The 19180-nt window shown below is 46.5% G+C and overlaps 1 protein-coding gene across 2 annotated transcripts in view; it reads right to left on the reverse strand.

Moving 5' to 3' along the window:
- Positions 1-17555, reverse strand: part of NECAB2 (N-terminal EF-hand calcium binding protein 2) — a 270428-nt gene extending 252873 nt beyond the window's left edge. The window contains exon 1 of one of the 2 annotated variants that reach the window (XM_040329099.1): positions 17314-17555. In XM_040329099.1, the coding sequence (XP_040185033.1) occupies positions 17314-17529 (216 nt within the window). In that variant the 5' untranslated portion in view covers positions 17530-17555. The remainder of the gene's footprint in view (positions 1-17313) is intronic. The other variant, XM_040329100.1, reaches the window with a different exon arrangement.
- Between the last annotated feature and the right edge of the window lie 1625 nt (positions 17556-19180).

A 19180-nucleotide genomic window follows, 5' to 3' on the forward strand; every position in this document is an offset into this window, starting at 1 on the left:
CTGTTGTCAGCTGGACATCATATGACGTCCAGTCAGGATAACGCAACCACCACCCTGCCGTCATTTTGCTATAGGCCGGGTGGTAAGTGGTTAATGTCACTTAAAGGCTGAAATGATATGACGCTTTGGCATAGCATTCGAGAAACCTTAAATCTAAAAGGCTCCATAGTAGATACCCAGTGCCGCAAATACTGGTAACACAAGGGTTAAAATAATAACACCCTGGATATGGTAAAAGTAGTCGAATGTTGAGGCATCTATGACAGGTACCCAGAGGGGATGCCTTGTTCAGATTCCACAAGTGACTATCTCTTTTCAGATCAGTGCATAATGTGACAAAGTAATTTGCCACAAACGCATCTGGTGACAGGTAAGTAGATCATTAATGTCTTCCTCCCACAGTTTCCGAGATCCAATTTATGTCTAGAATGTACAGTGACATCCCAGGTGACAAGGAGGACACTATAGCACGGCAATGAGTGCTCTTCTCATGGAATACAATGACCCATTAGTATATTAAAAGAACATTTCGCTCATTGGTTTGAGACTCCCAGGTGCTGAAATGCGATTCCATAAATGACAAACAATCCATTCTGTGCATGCATTGTGCTTTACCAACTATCCCGAGTCTGAAATATTCCAACAATGAAGAACCTGAAAAAGATTTTCCAGCTGCTTTATCAGGCTCAACCTATTAGCAGGTAAAGCCTGGCGTGTATATTTCACCAATTCACCGAATATCATCAAAAAGTTCATTTATTTCAGTAATTCAATTCAAAGAGTGAAACTCATTATATTATATATATATATATATATATATATATATATATATATATATATATATATATATATATTCATTACACGCAAAGTGATATTTTTAAAGCATTTCTTTCTTTTAAATTTGATGATTATGGCTTACAGCTAGTAAAAAAAAAAAAAAAAAAATTCAGCACCTCAGAAAGTTTAAATATTACATAAGACCAATAAAAAAAAAAAAGGATTGTTAAAGGGGTGTTCCAGCCTTTTTTTAAGTTTATTAAAAGTCAGCAGCTAGAAAAAGTGGAGCTGCTGGCTTTTAATAAACAGACACTTACCTGCTCCACGGCTCCAGCTCCTCGCCGGCCGGGGCTCCGCTCCTCGCCCCCCCTCGCCGGCCGGCGTCTTCATTCCTAGTGTGGGCACCCGGCAGTGACAGCTTTCGGCTTCACGGCCGGGCACCCACTGCGCATGCGCGAGCGGCGTGGCGCCGTCCGATTGGACAGGCGCTCGCCTACAGGGAGGGGCTGCAATAAGGTGATTAAGCTATTCGCCTTACCAGCCCCTCGGCGGAAGGAGGAAGTGGGACAGGAAGTCCCACTTCTCCTGAAGCCCCCACACCCCCCCCAAAAAAATTACATGCCAAATGTGGCATGTAAGGGGGCAAGGAGTGGGTTAAGCGGAAGTTCCATTTTTAGGTCCAACTTCAGGTTGGACAACATGACTGCTCCTCTTTACAGATCCTCACAAGCATAATACAATCTACCCTAGCAAGCAAGAAAAAACTGGGCCCAGGGCAATTTTTTGGCTCCAGCAGCACTTCTCTCTCTTGGGGAGTAACCTGGCTATATACCAGGTGATTTGTATTATTATCCCTCTAAATAATTAATCGCACCAATCGATCTGGACCAGCAGTTTGTTTTATGCTTTTAATTACATGATCGGAATGACCCATACATGACACAGTTTGTTTAGTTAGAATTGTGTGATTCCTCGTTATACCCCTGAAGAAAGAGAGACATCTCTCAGAAACGTCGGGACAAATTTCAGAGAACCACACCATACAATGCAAAACTGTAATTCTGTATCTATGTGTATTAACAGTCTGTGTCTACCCCTGATCATGTTGATTTTTTATTGAATTCCTCTTTTTGACTTTTTTTAATAAATACTATATAAAGTTACACTTCTTTCTATATATAATTTGTTCACCACAAGTGCCTTAAAAGTCCAGTTAGGGGTTTAGTTCTCCTTTTGCGTTTGATGTATGTATGGATGGATGTAGGTATGTATGTATAGATGGATGGAGGTATGTATGGATGGATGGATGTATGTATGTATGGATGTAGGTATGTATGTATGGATGTAGGTATGTATGGAGGAATGTATGGATGGATGTAGGTATGTATGGAGGAATGTATAGATGGATGTAGGTATGTATGGATGGATGTAGGTATGTATGGATGGATGTAGGTATGTATGGATGGATGTAGGTATGTATGGATGGATGTAGGTATGTATGGAGAAATGTATGGCTGTAGGTAGGTATGTATGGATGTAGGTATGTATGGATGGATGTATGTAGAAATGTATGGCTGTAGGTATGTATGGATGTATGGATGTAGGTATGTATGGATGTATGGATGTAGGTATGTATGGATGTAGGTATGTATGGATGGATGGATGGATGGAGGTATGTATGGATGGATGTAGGGATGGATGGATGGAGGTATGTATGGATGGATGTAGGGATGGATGGATGTAGGGATGTATGGATGGATGTAGGGATGGATGGATGTAGGTATGTATGGAGGAATGTATGGCGGTAGGTATGTAGGTATGGATGGATGTAGGTATGTATGGATGGATGTGGGTTTGGATGGATGGATGTAGGGATGGATGGATGTAGGTATGTATGGCGGTAGGTATGTAGGTATGTATGGATGTAGGTATGTATGGAGGAATGTATGGCGGTAGGTATGGATGGATGGATGTAGGTATGTATGGAGGAATGTATGGCGGTAGGTATGTAGGTATGGATGGATGGATGGATGTAGGGATGGATGGATGGAGGTATGTATGGAGGAATGTATGGCGGTAGGTATGTAGGTATGTATGTATGGATGTAGGTATGTATGGAGGAATGTATGGATGGATGTAGGGATGGATGGATGTAGGTATGTATGGCGGTAGGTATGTAGGTATGTATGGATGTAGGTATGTATGGAGGAATGTATGGCGGTAGGTATGTAGGTATGTATGTATGGATGTAGGTATGTATGGAGGAATGTATGGATGGATGTAGGGATGGATGGATGTAGGTATGTATGGCGGTAGGTATGTAGGTATGTATGGATGTAGGTATGTATGGAGGAATGTATGGCGGTAGGTATGTAGGTATGGATGGATGGATGGATGTAGGGATGGATGGATGGAGGTATGTATGGAGGAATGTATGGCGGTAGGTATGTATGTATGGATGTAGGTATGTATGGAGGAATGTATGGATGGATGTAGGGATGTATGGAGGAATGTATGGTGGTAGGTATGTATGGAGGAATGTATGTATGTATGGATGTAGGTATGTATGTATGGATGTAGGTATGTATGTATGGATGTAGGTATGTATGGAGGAATGTATGGATGGATGGATGGATGTAGGTATGTATGTATGGATGTAGGTATGTATGAAGGTAGGTATGTACGGATGTAGGTATGGAGGTAGGTATGTATGTATGGATGGATGGATGGATTTAGGTGTAACATGTTAAGAACATTTGTTTCGTTGTATAAGAAAATGTTTTGTTTCCCGGTCGTTCTTTGTTTCCGATCTTGGACAAACTCTGTACTAATTAAAAGAAAATCATTCCGGTAACTAATGAGAAACGATTTCCAATGTGTCGCTTTGGAGCTTTTTGTCTGAATGGTGGAGAATCAGTTAGGGTTAGGGTCTACTAACAAACAGAATATTGAACGATCGCTCCGAATACGGACCCATTCATCCTATTTTATTATACTTGTACAAGGCAGTAGGAATTATTTTTTGCAGCTGGAGGAGTGAGACTCCACGGCTTAGGACAAAAGGCACTGAATCCCCCGCATTCCAAGGAAGTAATCTTCCATTCCCCTGAGTTCAGCTTTACCTTAAAACTAAATTCTAAGATATTTAAACACTCTCTACTACCAATCAGATGTCGGGAAAACACGACTCGGAGTGCTGATGATGCGACTCCAACCTTCCTTTTCCCGTGGAAAGATCTCCCCAGACTGCTCCTGATTTCCATGGTGACACGATCATCAAGCTATATGACAAATATAATACGGAGTCACCACACTGACAGTCTATATTTAGTTGGCTGGTAACATGAAATATACAAGCGGTGAACTTCCATCATCACTACATTAGAGGAATGAACGGCGTTCCCGGGGATCTGGTGAGAGTTTCATTACCGGTGATGGTTACAATCGGCTCCGATGTAGAAGGATCCATGGAGCCTCCCAGGGGGACACAAAGGATCGTCCTCCCGGGGGCTTTACATCTAATCCGAAATCTGAACAAGCGAGGCCGGCCAATCCTGCGGCAGCAATTATATACGGAGGGGACTAATTCAAGGAACATCAGAAAGGTATTTTCTTGGTAGTACAAATGACGCCAAAAAGCGATCAATTCCCAAACCTAATAACCTTTATTTCTACAATATATGACAATGAGCAGTAATAAGACATCTGGCAGTGCTGCGATCTATACTGTCCTGTATGTAAAGGGTTAATCTGCCCAGCGACCCCCACATACTAACGGACATGAGTGGGCTGCAGCCCCCCTTTTTCTCTCTGCTCTCCCCCAGCTGTGGAGTCTCACTCTTCCTGCTGCAAAAAAAAATGAGTCCTAACCCTGCTTGGACTCTACCAAAGTACATAGAAACCCCAATCACTGGAGCTGGGTATACATTGCTCGATGTTCAATAGAAATTTAAATTTTTAAGAAAATTCGTTCCATTTTTCATATTGTAAAATAAGATATTGATGTTCGTTTTCTCACCGCAGTGGGGAAAAAAATCTTAACCACTTCAGCCCCGGAGGATTTGGCTGCCCAATGACCGGGCCATTTATTGCGATTCGGCACTGCGTCGCTTTAACTGACAATTGCGCGGATGTGAGACGTGGCACCCAAACAAAATTCACTTCCTTTTTTCCCCACAAATAGAGCTTTCTTTTGGTGGTATTTGATCACCTCTGCGGTTTTTATTTTTTTGCGCTATAAACAAAAAAAAAGCGTCAATTTTGAAAAAAAGGCAATATTTTTACATTTTGATATAATAAATATCCCCCAAAAAATATATAATTTTTTTTTTTTTCCTCAGTTTAGGCCAATACGTATTCTTCTAAATTTTTTTGGTAAAAAAAAAAAAAAAAAATCGCAATAAGCGTATATTGATTGGTTTGCACAAAAGTTATAGGGCCAGATCTACATAGAAATAGATCGGGGCAGCGTATCAGAAATACGCTACGCCGCCGTACCTTACCTGGCGTAATTTTAAATCCTTAAAGATTTTGCACCGTAAGTTACGGCAGCGTAGTGTATCTCTGGCGGCGGAATTCAAATCGGCGATTAGGGGGCATGTTTCATTTAAATGAAGCGCGTCCCCGCGCCGAATGAACTGTGCATGCTCCGTTTCTAAATTTCCCGCCGTGCATTGTGCTAAATGACGTCGCAACAACGTCATTTTTTTAACTTAGACGTGACTTACGTCCATCTCGATTCACGGACGACTTACGCAAAAAAAAAAAAAAATTCAAATTTCGACGCGGGAACAACGGCCATATTTAACATGGCAAGTCTAACTATACGCCGCAAAATACCAGCTTTAACTATACGCCGGAAAAAGCCGACTAGAGACGCCAGAGAAAAATGCACCGGCCGCTCGTACGTTCGTGGATCGTCGGAAATAGCTAATTTGCATACCCGATGCGGAAAACGACGTGAACGCCACCCAGCGGACGCCAAAGTATTGCATCTTAGATCCGAAAGGTGTACGAGGACGTATACCTGTCGGATCTAACCCAGATGCCGTCGTATCTTGGTTTGAGGATTCAAACCAAAGATACGACGCGGGTAATTTGAAAGTACGCCGGCGTATCAGTAGATACGCCGGCGTACTCCGTCTGTGGATCTGCCCCATAGCGTCTACAAAATAGGGATAGTTTTATGGCATTTTTATTATTATTTTTTATTTTTTTACTAGTAATGGCGGTGATCTACGATTTGTTTCATGACTGCGATATTGCGATGGACACATCGGACACTTTTGACATCATTTTCATTTATACAGAAATCAGTGCTATAAATGCACTGATTACTGTGTAAATGATACTAGCAGGGAAGGGGTTAAACACTAGGGGGCGAGGAAGGGGTTAAGTGTGTCCTAGGGAGTGATTCTAACTGTATGCTGGACTACATGTGACACGACAGTGATCACTGCTCCCGATGACAGGGAGTGGTAGATCAGTGTCCTGTCACTAGGCAGAACAGGGAAATGCCTTGTGTACATAGGCATCTCACCGTTCTGCAGCTTCATGACCCGATCACGGGACATCGAGTCCGTGGGTCCCGCGTGCACGGTCAGGGTGCAGGGTACAGGTACGTTGCTTTTCCTGCCCCTGCCATTCTGCTGACGTATATAAACGTGAGGCAGTTGGCAAGTGGCTAAGCAGGATAGGACATTTTTTTTTTGTGAGCTGGCGCCATCTGGTGGTGGCCGTTGGTATTACAAGTTAAGCATTACAAGTTAAACAGCAATTCTAATGTAATTTTTCACTATTTTCACTGCCATCTTCTTCCCTCTAATTAGAACCCCCAAACATTATATATATTTTTTATCCTAACACCCTAGAGAATAAAATGGCGATCGTTGCAATACTTTCTGTCACGCCATATTTGCGCAGCAGTCTTACAAGCGCACTTTTTTTAATTAAAAAATAAGACAACAGTAAAGTTATCCCCATTTTTTTTAATATTATGAAAGATAATGTTACGCCGAGTAAATTGATACCTAACATGTGACGCTTCAAAATTACGTCCGCTCGTGGAATGGTGACAAACTTTTACCCTTTAAAATCTCCATAGGCGACGTTTAAAAAAAATCTACAGGTTGCATGTTTTGAGTTACAGAGGAGGTCTAGGGCTAGAATTATAGCTCTCACTCTACCAATCGTGGCGATACCTCACATGTGTGGTTTGAACACCGTTTACATATGTGGGCGCTGCTCGCGTATGTGTTCGCTTCTGTGCGCAAGCTCGTCGGGACGGGGGGCGTTTTCTGGCTCCTAACTTTTTTAGCTGGCTCCTAGATTCCAAGCAAATTTGTCAACCCCTGTTCTAGGACATTGCATAGCGGGGACGAGAGATCACGCTGGGCTATTTTGTGGAGCAATTTGCGCGTGACTTTGCGTGTCACGTAGGGTCAGCACATTCACTTGAATGGCATGTTCCATGCGCTTTTCAGGTGACAATCTTCACACTATTAGGAAAGGTACAGTTGGTGCGATTGCCGCACGATCCTGTCGTGCAACAACTGCGGCAAAACAGCACTAGGGGATAATGACACCCAAACACGCATTGCAGCAATTACCCCGCGATTTGGAACTTTGGGCGATTCTGCCTGCGATTCCACCTTGTGAAATGTGAATGGAGCCTCGCAGCGTATTTGGTTTTACATAGTTACATAGTTAGTCAGGTTGAAAAAAGACACAAGTCCATCCAGTTCAACCACAAAAAATAAAAAAAACAAAATAAAAAACACAGTAAAATCCTATACACCCAACTCCATACCCACAGTTGATCCAGAGGAAGGCAAAAAACCCCAGCAGAGCATGATCCAATTTGCTACAGCAGGGGAAAAAATTCCTTCCTGATCCCCCGAGAGGCAATCGGATTTACCCTGGATCAACTTTACCCACAAATCTTAGTACTCAGTTATATTCTGTACATTTAGGAAAGAATCCAGACCTTTCTTATAGCAATCTACTGAGCTGGCCAGAACCACCTCTGGAGGGAGTCTGTTCCACATTTTCACAGCTCTTACTGTGAAAAAATCTTTCCGTATTTGGAGGTGAAATCTCTTTTCCTCTAGACGTAAAGAGTGCCCCCTTGTCCTCAGTGTTGACCGTAAAGTGAATAACTCAACACCAAGTTCACTATATGGACCTCTTATATATTTGTACATGTTGATCATATCCCCCCTTATTCTCCTCTTCTCAAGAGTGAATAAATTCAGTTCCTCTAATCTTTCCTCATAGCTGAGCTCCTCCATGCCTCTTATCAGTTTGGTTGCCCTTCTCTGCACTTTCTCCAGTTCTCCGATATCCTTTTTGAGAACTGGTGCCCAAAACTGAACTGCATATTCCAGATGAGGTCTTACTAATGATTTGTACAGGAGCAAAATTATATCTCTGTCTCTGGAGTCCATACCTCTCTTAATACAAGAAAGGACTTTGCTCGCTTTGGAAACCGCAGCTTGGCATTGCATGCCATTATTGAGCTTATGATCAACTAAAACCCCCAGATCCTTCTCCACTACGGATCCCCCCAGTTGTACTCCCCCTAATATGTATGGTGCATGCATATTCTTAGCCCCCAAGTTTTCATTCGGTTAGGTCCATTCACTCCAAAATCAATTGTTAAACTCTCAATGTTACAATGTGTTATTGAAATACCCTACACTATAATATTGTTGGAATGTATCAACATGTAAAAAATAAATAAATAAAAGTAAAAAAAAAAAAAAAGCAAACAAACTTGTTAAATGCAAACAAATTTTGAACTACTTTTCAACAATAATTGTCACGTTGATGACTGTACTGTTTCGTATGAATGTTCACCACAATATTCGGATGAATATAAAAAAAAAAAAAATCTACCAGTGTACATGTAGCTTTAGGCTTCTAGTGGTTGCGTTTGCCACGCCCCCTCCTGAAAAGCAATGCACAATGGATTGCTTTTCAGAGGGTGATAAAAGGGAGGTTTGCAGGCGTTCAGGAGGCAATACTGATGCGTTTTAATTTTTTTTAATTGCCAAATGGCAATTTTGCATTTCCGGACCGCGTCACAAATGCGTCACAATGGCTTGCGGTTGTGGCGCAGCCCCACTCACTTATATTGAATAGTTGGAAGGCGGGGCTGGCTATCAAGCTCTGCGTGTAGCATCTAAATTGGCCTGCAAAGCATCGCAGCCACGACAATCTGTACGCACATGAGCGGCACCACCATGTCAGCTTGCAGATGGGCGGTAATAAAATGTGGATCAACTGCCTGTTTTTACCCCCCCATCGTCTTTGTGAGAAGAGCCCAAAATCTCATTGAACATCCTAATGTCATTTGAAAAGTCCTTTTCAATCTTTTTTTTTTTTTTTTTAAGTATTTTGTGCGTGTACTCGAGAAAGGAGCCGGACTGCAGGAGTTGGGAGTAGGCAGGCCTCCCCCAGAGGCAATCTGCCACCTTTCTCCATGCCCCGGGTGACAATGGCGGGTGTGTGAGGGAGTCCTCCCACACAGCCCGCCCTACCTGCTCCGCTTTGAAGCCCAACGGGCCAGAGGGACTCCCTATAAGGGAGTGAGAGGATCTAGCTCGCTCAACCAGCACCGTTAGTCCTTCGCCTCTCTTTTTAGAGACCGCGTGGTCAAAGTGCGTGCATGTTAACTCAATTTAAGTGTGGTGGTTTTTGTGGGAGGGGGGTGGGCGTACTAAGCACAGGCTTACCTCGCATAGCACACCCACCGGGAGCCGGGCTGAGACCACCAAACTCAATTTACATGTAGCTGAGACCGGGATCCGAACCCCTAGCTGCAGAGGTGAATGGCTTGTCAGCGCAGTGCCAATCGCGTTGAGCCACCGCAGCTCCCCCTTTTCAATCTTTTTAAATCACATTCTTATGTAAAAAATAATCCCCGGTGATCATAGGTGTGCGCAGCCTATTGCATTAAGGTGTGCACCCCAAAGCTCCAACATATATGCGTTTGACATATTTACCGGCCTCTTCCCCACCCTCCATCCTAAAACAATGGGAGGAAGGGGGAGAAAGGGAGCACATGGGGGACACGGGCAACAGAAGGAAGAGGAACAGGGAAAGGAGGGGTGGCATATATTAGTACCGATCCCCTATATTTTCCTTCTGTGACAGCTGATTGTTGACAAAAGGGAGAGGAGGAGAAGCCTACTTTCATCTGCTGCAGGATGAAAATACAGATCGGTTCCACCAAATTCCACCCCCGCCACCTCTCCTGCCAGGTTCTGAGGGTCGGCAAGGAAGGATCGCCGTTTACCTGTCACCTGCCCACCATTGACAGGTTTCCAACCCCAGGATTAGGGTTTGCCCAGGCACACCTGGCACATCCCTTGCGCACGCCTATGCTGGTGATCCTTACAGGGTGACAACACTCTTTCCCTGTATGCTGACTGTGCTCCTGCGTTGTCACCCTGTTACATGACCATCTCAACACACAGGTCTGGTGCATGGCTGTCACCATCAGACATTCTTAAAGCTGAACGCCGGGAAAACAAAAAGGGCACTGCAAGGGTTAAATGCCCATAGGAGGGGGAAAAAAACTTTTAATTATCTCATCCTCAATACTGCCAGGCCTGTCCCTGTAGCCTCTTCCCCCCCATGCTCTGGTGTGGTGATCACAGGTCCTCTGACCTCATCGAGTCCAATAGACACCAAGGGACAGTCCACAGCATCTGGGGAGAGGAGATCGCTTGGGGAAGCGGAGGATCAGGTAAGTAAAAGTGCTGTTTCTGCTCCCCCACAGACCTAAATGAACATTTAACCCCTGCAGTGCCAGGGAAGCCGCTCTACAAGGAAGGATTTTTATTCTCCCTGGAGATGAGATTTAAAGACCACATACAGTCATCACTGGAGAGCATGTAGACCGGATGTGGCTGTAAAGAGGCTGCAGAAGATCAGCAGTTTTGAGATATGACAAAGGATGAGGAAAAAATAAAAACAAGGGCTGGAGGCATCTTTCAGACGGAGATGAGCACGCCCTGCGATTTCCAGCAGCAACAGATTCCTGTGGCAGGAATGACAGGTATATGTGAATAGCTGCAGCCGCTCAGTCTATACAAAACAATGACAGGCTGACAGTTGCTGCAGCTTTTCTCTGTGTGAACACTCACCAATAGCTGTGTCCGCTGTCAGCTTGTCATTGTCTTATATGGGCTCAGCAGCCGCAGCTATTCATGGCCGTTCACTCAGCTTAGGATCGCTTGTAGTGATGGTAGGTGGATGCATTACATGTGTTCAGCTAGAATCACTGCAGGCGATCGCTGGCAGCGTGAATAGTCACAAAAAGCTGCAGCAGCTGTCAGCCTGTCATTGTCTTGTATGGGCTGAGTAGCCGCAGCTATTTGTGGCCATACACTCAGCTTGGGATCGCTTGTAGTGATGGTAGGTGGATCCATTATGTGTGCTCAGCTAGGATCACTGCAGGTGATCACTGGCAGCCTGAATAGTCAAAAAAAGTTGCAGCTATTCGTGGCCATTCACTCAGTTTGGGATGACCTGTAGTGATGGTAGGTGAATGCATTGTGTGTGTTTAGCTAGGATCACTGCGGACGATCACTGGCAGCGTGAATAGTCACAAATAGCTGCAGCCGCTGTCAGCCTGTCATTGCATTGTACAGGCTCACCCCTGATGAGTTCTGTGGCTGGATGCACTAATCGCCTGTGTGAATGCACGTTAGGGAAGATTAAGGCCCCATTCACACCTCCGCGACAAAACGCCCGACGCCGGACGCTAGTGCCGCTGGAGGGGAGAATTCCCATTGCTGTCTATGAGATGGTTCACATCTCATAGACGCCGTACGCCTGCCGCCTGAAAAAAAGTCCCACACCCTTTTTTTCAGGCGGCATTGGCGTTCGGCCATACAAAGCAATGGGAAGGCTTTGTTAAAAAAAAAAAAAAAAAAAAAAAGTTACACAATCGCGGCAAAATACGCCGCGTACGCGGCGTATCTTGTCGCGGAGGTGTGAATGCAGCCTTAGAAATGCGTCCCTTGCCTCTGAAGCCTGATCCACGTTCGTATCGCACTCCGGTAGCTACTGACCGGCGGTGAGCAAGTGATTGGACACCTCCTCACTGCCTGTTTTAACCCCATTTTTGCTGACATTTTTATAGCACTAATCGCTGTATAAATGACAATGGTCCCAAAAACATGTCTAAAGTGTCCGATGTGTCGCCATAATGTCACAGTCCCGATAAAAAATCACAGATTGTCGCCATTGCTAGTAAAGAATAAATAATAATAAAAATTCTATAAATCTATCCCCTATTTTGTAAACGCTATAACTTTTGCGCAAACCAATCAATAAACGTTTATTGTGATTTGTATTAACAAAAATATGTAGAAGAATACGTATCAGCGGAAACTGAGAAAAATATGTAGAAGAATACGTATCGAACTAAACTGAGAAAAAAAATAGCTTTTTTAAAAAAAAATGGGGATATTTATTATAGCAAAAAGTATAAAATATTGTGTTTTTTTTCTAAATTGTCATTCTTTTTTTGTTTATAGCGCAAAAAATAAAAAAAACGCAGAGGTGATCAAATACCACCAAAAGAAAGCTCTATTTGTGGGGAAAAAAGGACGCCAATTTTGTTTGGGTACAACGTTGCACGACCGCGCAATTGTCAGTTAAAACGAAACAGTGCCGTGTCACAAAAAATGGCCTGGTCATGGGGCTGAAATGGTTAAGGAAGAAAAAAATAAGAGGGGAAAAAATGTGACACCACCAGCCCCTCCCCCTCCCCACCACTTTTCCATAACGCTTAAGCCTCGTACACACGACCGAGAAACTCGACGGGCGAAACACATCGTTTTGCTCGTGGAGTTCCTTGTTAGGCTGTCGAGGATCTCGGCGAGCCAAATTTCCCCATTCCCGTCGAGGAAAAAGAAGACTTGCTCTCTTTTTGGCTCGCCGAGATCCTCGACAGTTTCCTCGTCAAAAAAAAAAAACCAGCAAGTTTCTTGCTGGTTTTTGCCGAGAAACTCGGTCGTGTGTACGAGGCCTGATAGGAGGTAGATGGACACGGAAGCACTAAAACCTCAGCATTGGAGTCCCTGGTAGAGCCAGAGACGTGGCCTCATCCACACTGACAATGGCATACCTGCGTTTATAGGACATTTCTACACGCATATAAATACATGGAATGAAGTGTGCACAGTTTGTTTTCCGGGGAGCACCGATTTTTCAAATTTGGGCACCCCATCCATAGACTCCCATGTAGAAACAGTAATTTCTCCAGTAAATTTGGGGACTCGGTACTGGCCAGCCGTAGGGCCCCTGGACCCGAAACTTGGCACACATGTAGCCCCATTTCTCCTCTACACGTGTGCAAAGTTTGCTGTCATAGGGGACCTACGGCTGGGGAGAACTGATTTTTCAAAACCGGGCACACCTTCTATATACTCTCATGTTAAGCGTAAGTCTAGTCGTGGACACAGTGAGGCATGGGCACAGTGAGGCATGGGCACCGTGAGGCATGGGCACCGTGAGGCATGCAGATGGACACCCTAGGCTTATACTTGAGTCAATACGTTTTCCCAGTTTTTTGTGGTAAAATTAGGTGCCTCGGCTTATATTCGGGTCGGCTTATTCTTGAGTATATACGGTATGTTCCATGCTTTGCGGTGAGTTTTTCTATGCAGTGAAAGGACCCTATAGGGGCAGTGATGGTGAACCTTGGCACTCCAGAGGTTTTTGAACTACATTTCCCATGATGCTCATGCACTCTGTAGTTTAGCCGAGCATCATGGGAAATGTAGTTCCAAAGCATCTGGGGATCCAAGGTTCACCATCACTGCCATAGGGGCTCATTCATGGTGACTGGCAGGTTTTTCATGCACTGCATATATAGAGGTAGCTGCAAGTCCATAGGAAACTATGGTATTTTATGCCCCCCCAGGAGGTGCGGTAATCTGCCAGTAAAATGTACGCATGTCGCACTTGGAGGCAAAAAATGTACCGCATGTCACCGCACTGCTGAGTGACGACATCAATCAACTGTTACTTTCTGACACTTCAAACAAAAAAGTAAAAAAAAAATAATATTTATAATGACAGATCCATAGTGGGGTTGAATTACTGAAGGCACATGAGGTAAAGCTTCACTTTACAAAGAATACCCAATCATATGCAAGGGAAAAAAAAAATGCAATTTTGCTTGCACGTGATTGGATGATGGAAGTCAGCAAAGCTTCTGCTTACTAAGCTCTGGAGCAACCGCACTTGGAAAATCAGTCTATTTGCCTTTAGTACATTACCCCCATATAAAGGAGGACCTATAAATCTGTAGCAGAATCTGGTGCAGCTTTGCATAGTAACCAATCAGCTTCTAGGTTTTATATGAACAAGCTAAAGTTAGAAGCTGATTGGTTACCCTTACCATGCACAGTTGTCCCAGATTCCGAATGCTCCAGTTTTAGCAAATCAGTAAAAGTCTCTTTTCCCCACATTCCCTGCGTCTTCCATTCCGTCGGCTCCTATATAATAATCCCATTATTTATAATGCCCCCCTCCCCCCCCCCCCCGGAGCTGTCAGTAGATCTAACGCCGGACACACACACTTCAATCCCATTATCTGATCGACATGCAATTCAATAAAACGATGACTGTAGCAAACTTTCCCATAGCCAGGACTTCCCTTACAATCAATTCAGGTTTGATTTAGAATAGTTTTGATTGATTGTTTTCCATTGACCGGCTGCTCTCATCCAATCAGATTTTAATGGATCAGATTATGAGCTTGAATGGTGGAAACAGAAATGTGAGCGATTGTGTTGCCTACCAGAGATTGATTGAAAATGAAATAGATCTTATACTGAGGTGTGTATGCCCACCATAGAGGAGATTGTACAATCAGACTTACAGTAATATCGATCGGTCACACTTTGTATGAAGATCGGTTTGGCTGTGTTTAGAAATCTATCAGATCGGGGATCAGTCCTTCCTATCAGATCGGAGATCAGTCTGTCCTATCAGATCGGAGATCAGTGTGTCCTATCAGATCGGGGATCAGTCCTTCCTATCAGATCGGGGATCAGTCCTTCCTATCAGATCGGGGATCAGTCTGTCCTATCAGATCGGGGATCAGTCTTTCCTATCAGATCAGGGATCAGCCTGTCCTATCAGATCTCGGGGGATCAGTCTGTCCTATCAGATCGGGGATCAGTCTGTCCTATCAGATCAGGGATCAGTCCTTCCTATCAGATCGGAGATCAGTCTGTCCTATCAGATCAGGGATCAGTCCTTCCTATCAGATCGGGGATCAGTCCTTCCTATCAGATCGGGGATCAGCCTGTCCTATCAGATCGGGGATCAGTCTTTCCTATCAGATCAGGGATCAGCCTGTCCTATCAGATCTCGGGGGATCAGTCTGTCCTATCAGATCGGGGATCAGTCTGTCCTATCAGATCAGGGATCAGTCCTTCCTATCAGATCGGGGATCAGTCTGTCCTATCAGATCGGAGATCAGCCTGTCCTATCAGATCAGGGATCAGTCCTTCCTATCAGATCGGGGATCAGTCTGTCCTATCAGATCGGGGATCAGTCCTTCCTATCAGATCGGGGATCAGCCTGTCCTATCAGATCGGGGATCAGTCTTTCCTATCAGATCGGGGATCAGCCTGTCCTATCAGATCTCGGGGGATCAGTCTGTCCTATCAGATCGGGGATCAGTCTGTCCTATCAGATCAGGGATCAGTCCTTCCTATCAGATCGGAGATCAGTCTGTCCTATCAGATCAGGGATCAGTCCTTCCTATCAGATCGGGGATCAGTCTGTCCTATCAGATCAGGGATCAGTCCTTCCTATCAGATCGGAGATCAGTCTGTCCTATCAGATCGGAGATCAGTCTGTCCTATCAGATCGGGGATCAGCCTGTCCTATCAGATTGGGGATCAGCCTGTCCTATCAGATCAGGGATCAGTCCTTCCTATCAGATCGGAGATCAGTCTGTCCTATCAGATCGGAGATCAATCTGTCCTATCAGATCAGGGATCAGTCCTTCCTATCAGATCGGGGATCAGTCTTTCCTATCAGATCAGGGATCAGTCTGTCCTATCAGATCGGGGATCAGTCTTTCCTATCAGATCTCGGGGGATCAGCCTGTCCTATCAGATCTCGGGGGATCAGCCTGTCCTATCAGATCTCGGGGGATCAGCCTGTCCTATCAGATCTCGGGGGATCAGTTCTTCCTATCAGATCGGGGATCAGTTCTTCCTATCAGATCGGGGATCAGCCTGTCCTATCAGATCGGGGGATCAGTCTGTCCTATCAGATCGGGGATCAGTCTGTCCTATCAGATCGGGGATCAGTCTGTCCTATCAGATCTGGGATCAGTTCGTCCTATCAGATCGGGGATCAGTCTGTTCTATCAGATCGGGGATCAGTCTGTCCTATCAGATCGGGGATCAGTCTGTCCTATCAGATCGGGGATCAGTCTGTCCTATCAGATCAGAGATCAGTCTGTCCTATCAGATCGGGGATCAGTCCTTCCTATCAGATCGGGGATCAGTCCGTCCTATCAGATCGGGGATCAGTCTGTCCTATCAGATCGGGGATCAGTCTGTCCTATCAGATCGGGGATCAGTCTGTCCTATCAGATCAGAGATCAGTCTGTCCTATCAGATCGGGGATCAGTCCTTCCTATCAGATCGGGGATCAGTCCGTCCTATCAGATCGGAGATCAGTCCTTCCTATCAGATCGGGGATCAGTCTGTCCTATCAGATCGGGGATCAGTTTGTCCTATCAGATCGGGGATCAGTTTGTCCTATCAGATCGGGGATCAGTCTGTCCTATCAGATCGGAGATCAGCCTGTCCTATCAGATCGGGGATCAGTCCTTCCTATCAGATCGGGGATCAGTCCTTTCTATCAGATCGGGGATCAGCCTGTCCTATCAGATCGGGGATCAGTCTGTCCTATCAGATCGGGGATCAGCCTGTCCTATCAGATCGGGGATCAGTCCTTCCTATCAGATCGGGGATCAGTCTGTCCTATCAGATCGGGGATCAGTCCTTTCTATCAGATCGGGGATCAGCCTGTCCTATCAGATCGGGGATCAGTCTGTCCTATCAGATCGGGGATCAGCCTGTCCTATCAGATCGGGGATCAGTCCTTCCTATCAGATCGGGGATCAGCCTGTCCTATCAGATCGGGGATCAGTCCTTCCTATCAGATCGGGGATCGGTCTGTCCTATCAGATCGGGGATCAGTCCTTCCTATCAGATTGGGGATCAGTCCTTCCTATCAGATCGGGGATCAGTCCTTCCTATCAGATCGGGGATCAGTCCTTCCTATCAGATCGGGGATCAGTCCTTCCTATCAGATCGGGGATCGGTCTGTCCTATCAGATCGGGGATCAGTCTGTCCTATCAGATCGGGGATCAGTCCTTCCTATCAGATCGGGAATCAGCCTGTCCTATCAGAACATGGATAAGTTTGGCCACACACACTGCGATCAGTGCCGACAATGCCCATCCATCCATCAGGTGTACTCACATCCAGGATGACGGAGATGCCCCTCCTGGTGCCCGGGTTGGTCATGCCCTGCACCCCGCTCAGCGCCTCCTCTCCCCGCAGTTCTCGCTCGGTCTTGTCGGTCATCTTGGTGACGATCCAGCGGAGAAGTCCGTCCAGTGCCCGGCTCTGAGAGTGCTGCTGCTGCAGGAGCTTGTGGACGCTGGACCTGCAGTACCGGGCTGCCTGCTCACACATGTCTGACACTGGGGAGGGGGAGCGCAGCCCGCCCCCTGCACCGAGCCACGCCCCGACAGCCACAAAACACGCCCAAGACACGCCCCCTGCAGTAACGCTGCCCAACGGGGACGAAGGAAGCTGCAGGGGAGCGAAGAGCTTGGCAGGTGCTTTGTGAGTGACCACGCCTTTATTTAGGCAAACCCCGCCCATGCCGGTCCCGGGAGAACGGGCTTCAAGGCGGGAGCGCGCATTCACCTAGTTAACCCAGAAGAGTTCTGTGAGGCGGGGGCGAGCAATGTGGAGCGCTGAGAGGACTCGGGGACCAGGCGCGTCCATAGAAGACAATGGGGGTCTCACCTGCTTCGCCATTCTTATAATGACAGGAGAGGAAAGAAAGTGTATGGAAGGAAAAAATATACAACTTTTTATCTATAAAAAATAACTATATTTCTGCAACCAGGGGCGGACTGACAACTCATGGGGCCCCCGGGCAATAGAAGATTATGGGGCCCCTGGGCTTACAGATGGCCACCACGCCAGGAGGCAGTGCAGAGGCGGGACAGCTACAATCTCGGGATTTTCACATCAAAAGCATGTCGGTTTCAGACATATCAGGGACAGATGTAAAAAAACATAGATTTTTACATACTGTGCCTGGTTTTACTGAGCCTGGCAACCCTAAAGGGGCCCCCTAATGGCATGGGGCCCTCGGGCAGTGCCCGAGTGACTCAATGGTCAGTCCGCCCCTGTCTCCAACCCATGGAGGTGTCCCTGGACTTATCTCTCTATGAGCAATGGAGGCGGGTGCTTCATACTTTGGGGGGTCGGCAAACAAACCTGCCCCCCCCCATCCCCCCATGGGAGACAGATGGGAATCAGAGGGGTGTGGCCCCTGGAAGCTGCCCCCTGACTTACACCGCCGCCACCCCCCTCCCCCACGAGAGATGGGAATCAGAGGGGTGTGGCCTCTGGAAGCTGCCCCTGACTTACACCGCCGCCACCCCCCCCCCCCCACGAGAGATGGGAATCAGAGGGGTGTGGCCTCTGGAAGCTGCCCCTGACTTACACCGCCGCCACACCCCACACCCCCACGAGAGATGGGAATCAGAGGGGCGTGGCCCCTGGAAGCTGCCCCTGACTTACACCGCTGCCACCCCCCCCCCACGAGAGATGGGAATCAGAGGGGTGTGGCCTCTGGAAGATGCCCCCTTAGTCACACCGTGCCAACCCCCCTCCCCCTATGGGAGACAGATGAGAATCAGAGGGGTGCGGGACACTGGAAGCTGCCCCCTGACTCACACCACCGCCATCCCCCCATTCCCCGCCATCCCCCCATGAAAGACAGATGGGAATCAGAGGGGTGCAGCTCCTGGAAGCTGCCCCCTGAGTCACACCGCTGCCACCCCCTCCCCCACGGAAGACGGTATTCAGAGGGGTGCATCCCCTGGAAGCTGCCCCCTGAGTCACACCGTGCCAACCCCCCTCCCCCTATGGGAGACAGACGAGAATCAGAGGTGTGCAGGACACTGGAAGCTGCCCCCTGACTCACACCACCACCATCCCCCCATTCCTTTCGGGAGACAGATGGGAATCAGAGGGGCTCAGCCCCTGGAAGCTGCCCCCTAAGTCACACCGCCACCATCCCCCTGCAAAAGACAGAAGGGAATTA

The sequence above is a fragment of the Rana temporaria genome, chromosome 11 (genome assembly GCF_905171775.1).
Source record: "Rana temporaria chromosome 11, aRanTem1.1, whole genome shotgun sequence".
NCBI classification, from domain to species: domain Eukaryota; kingdom Metazoa; phylum Chordata; class Amphibia; order Anura; family Ranidae; genus Rana; species Rana temporaria.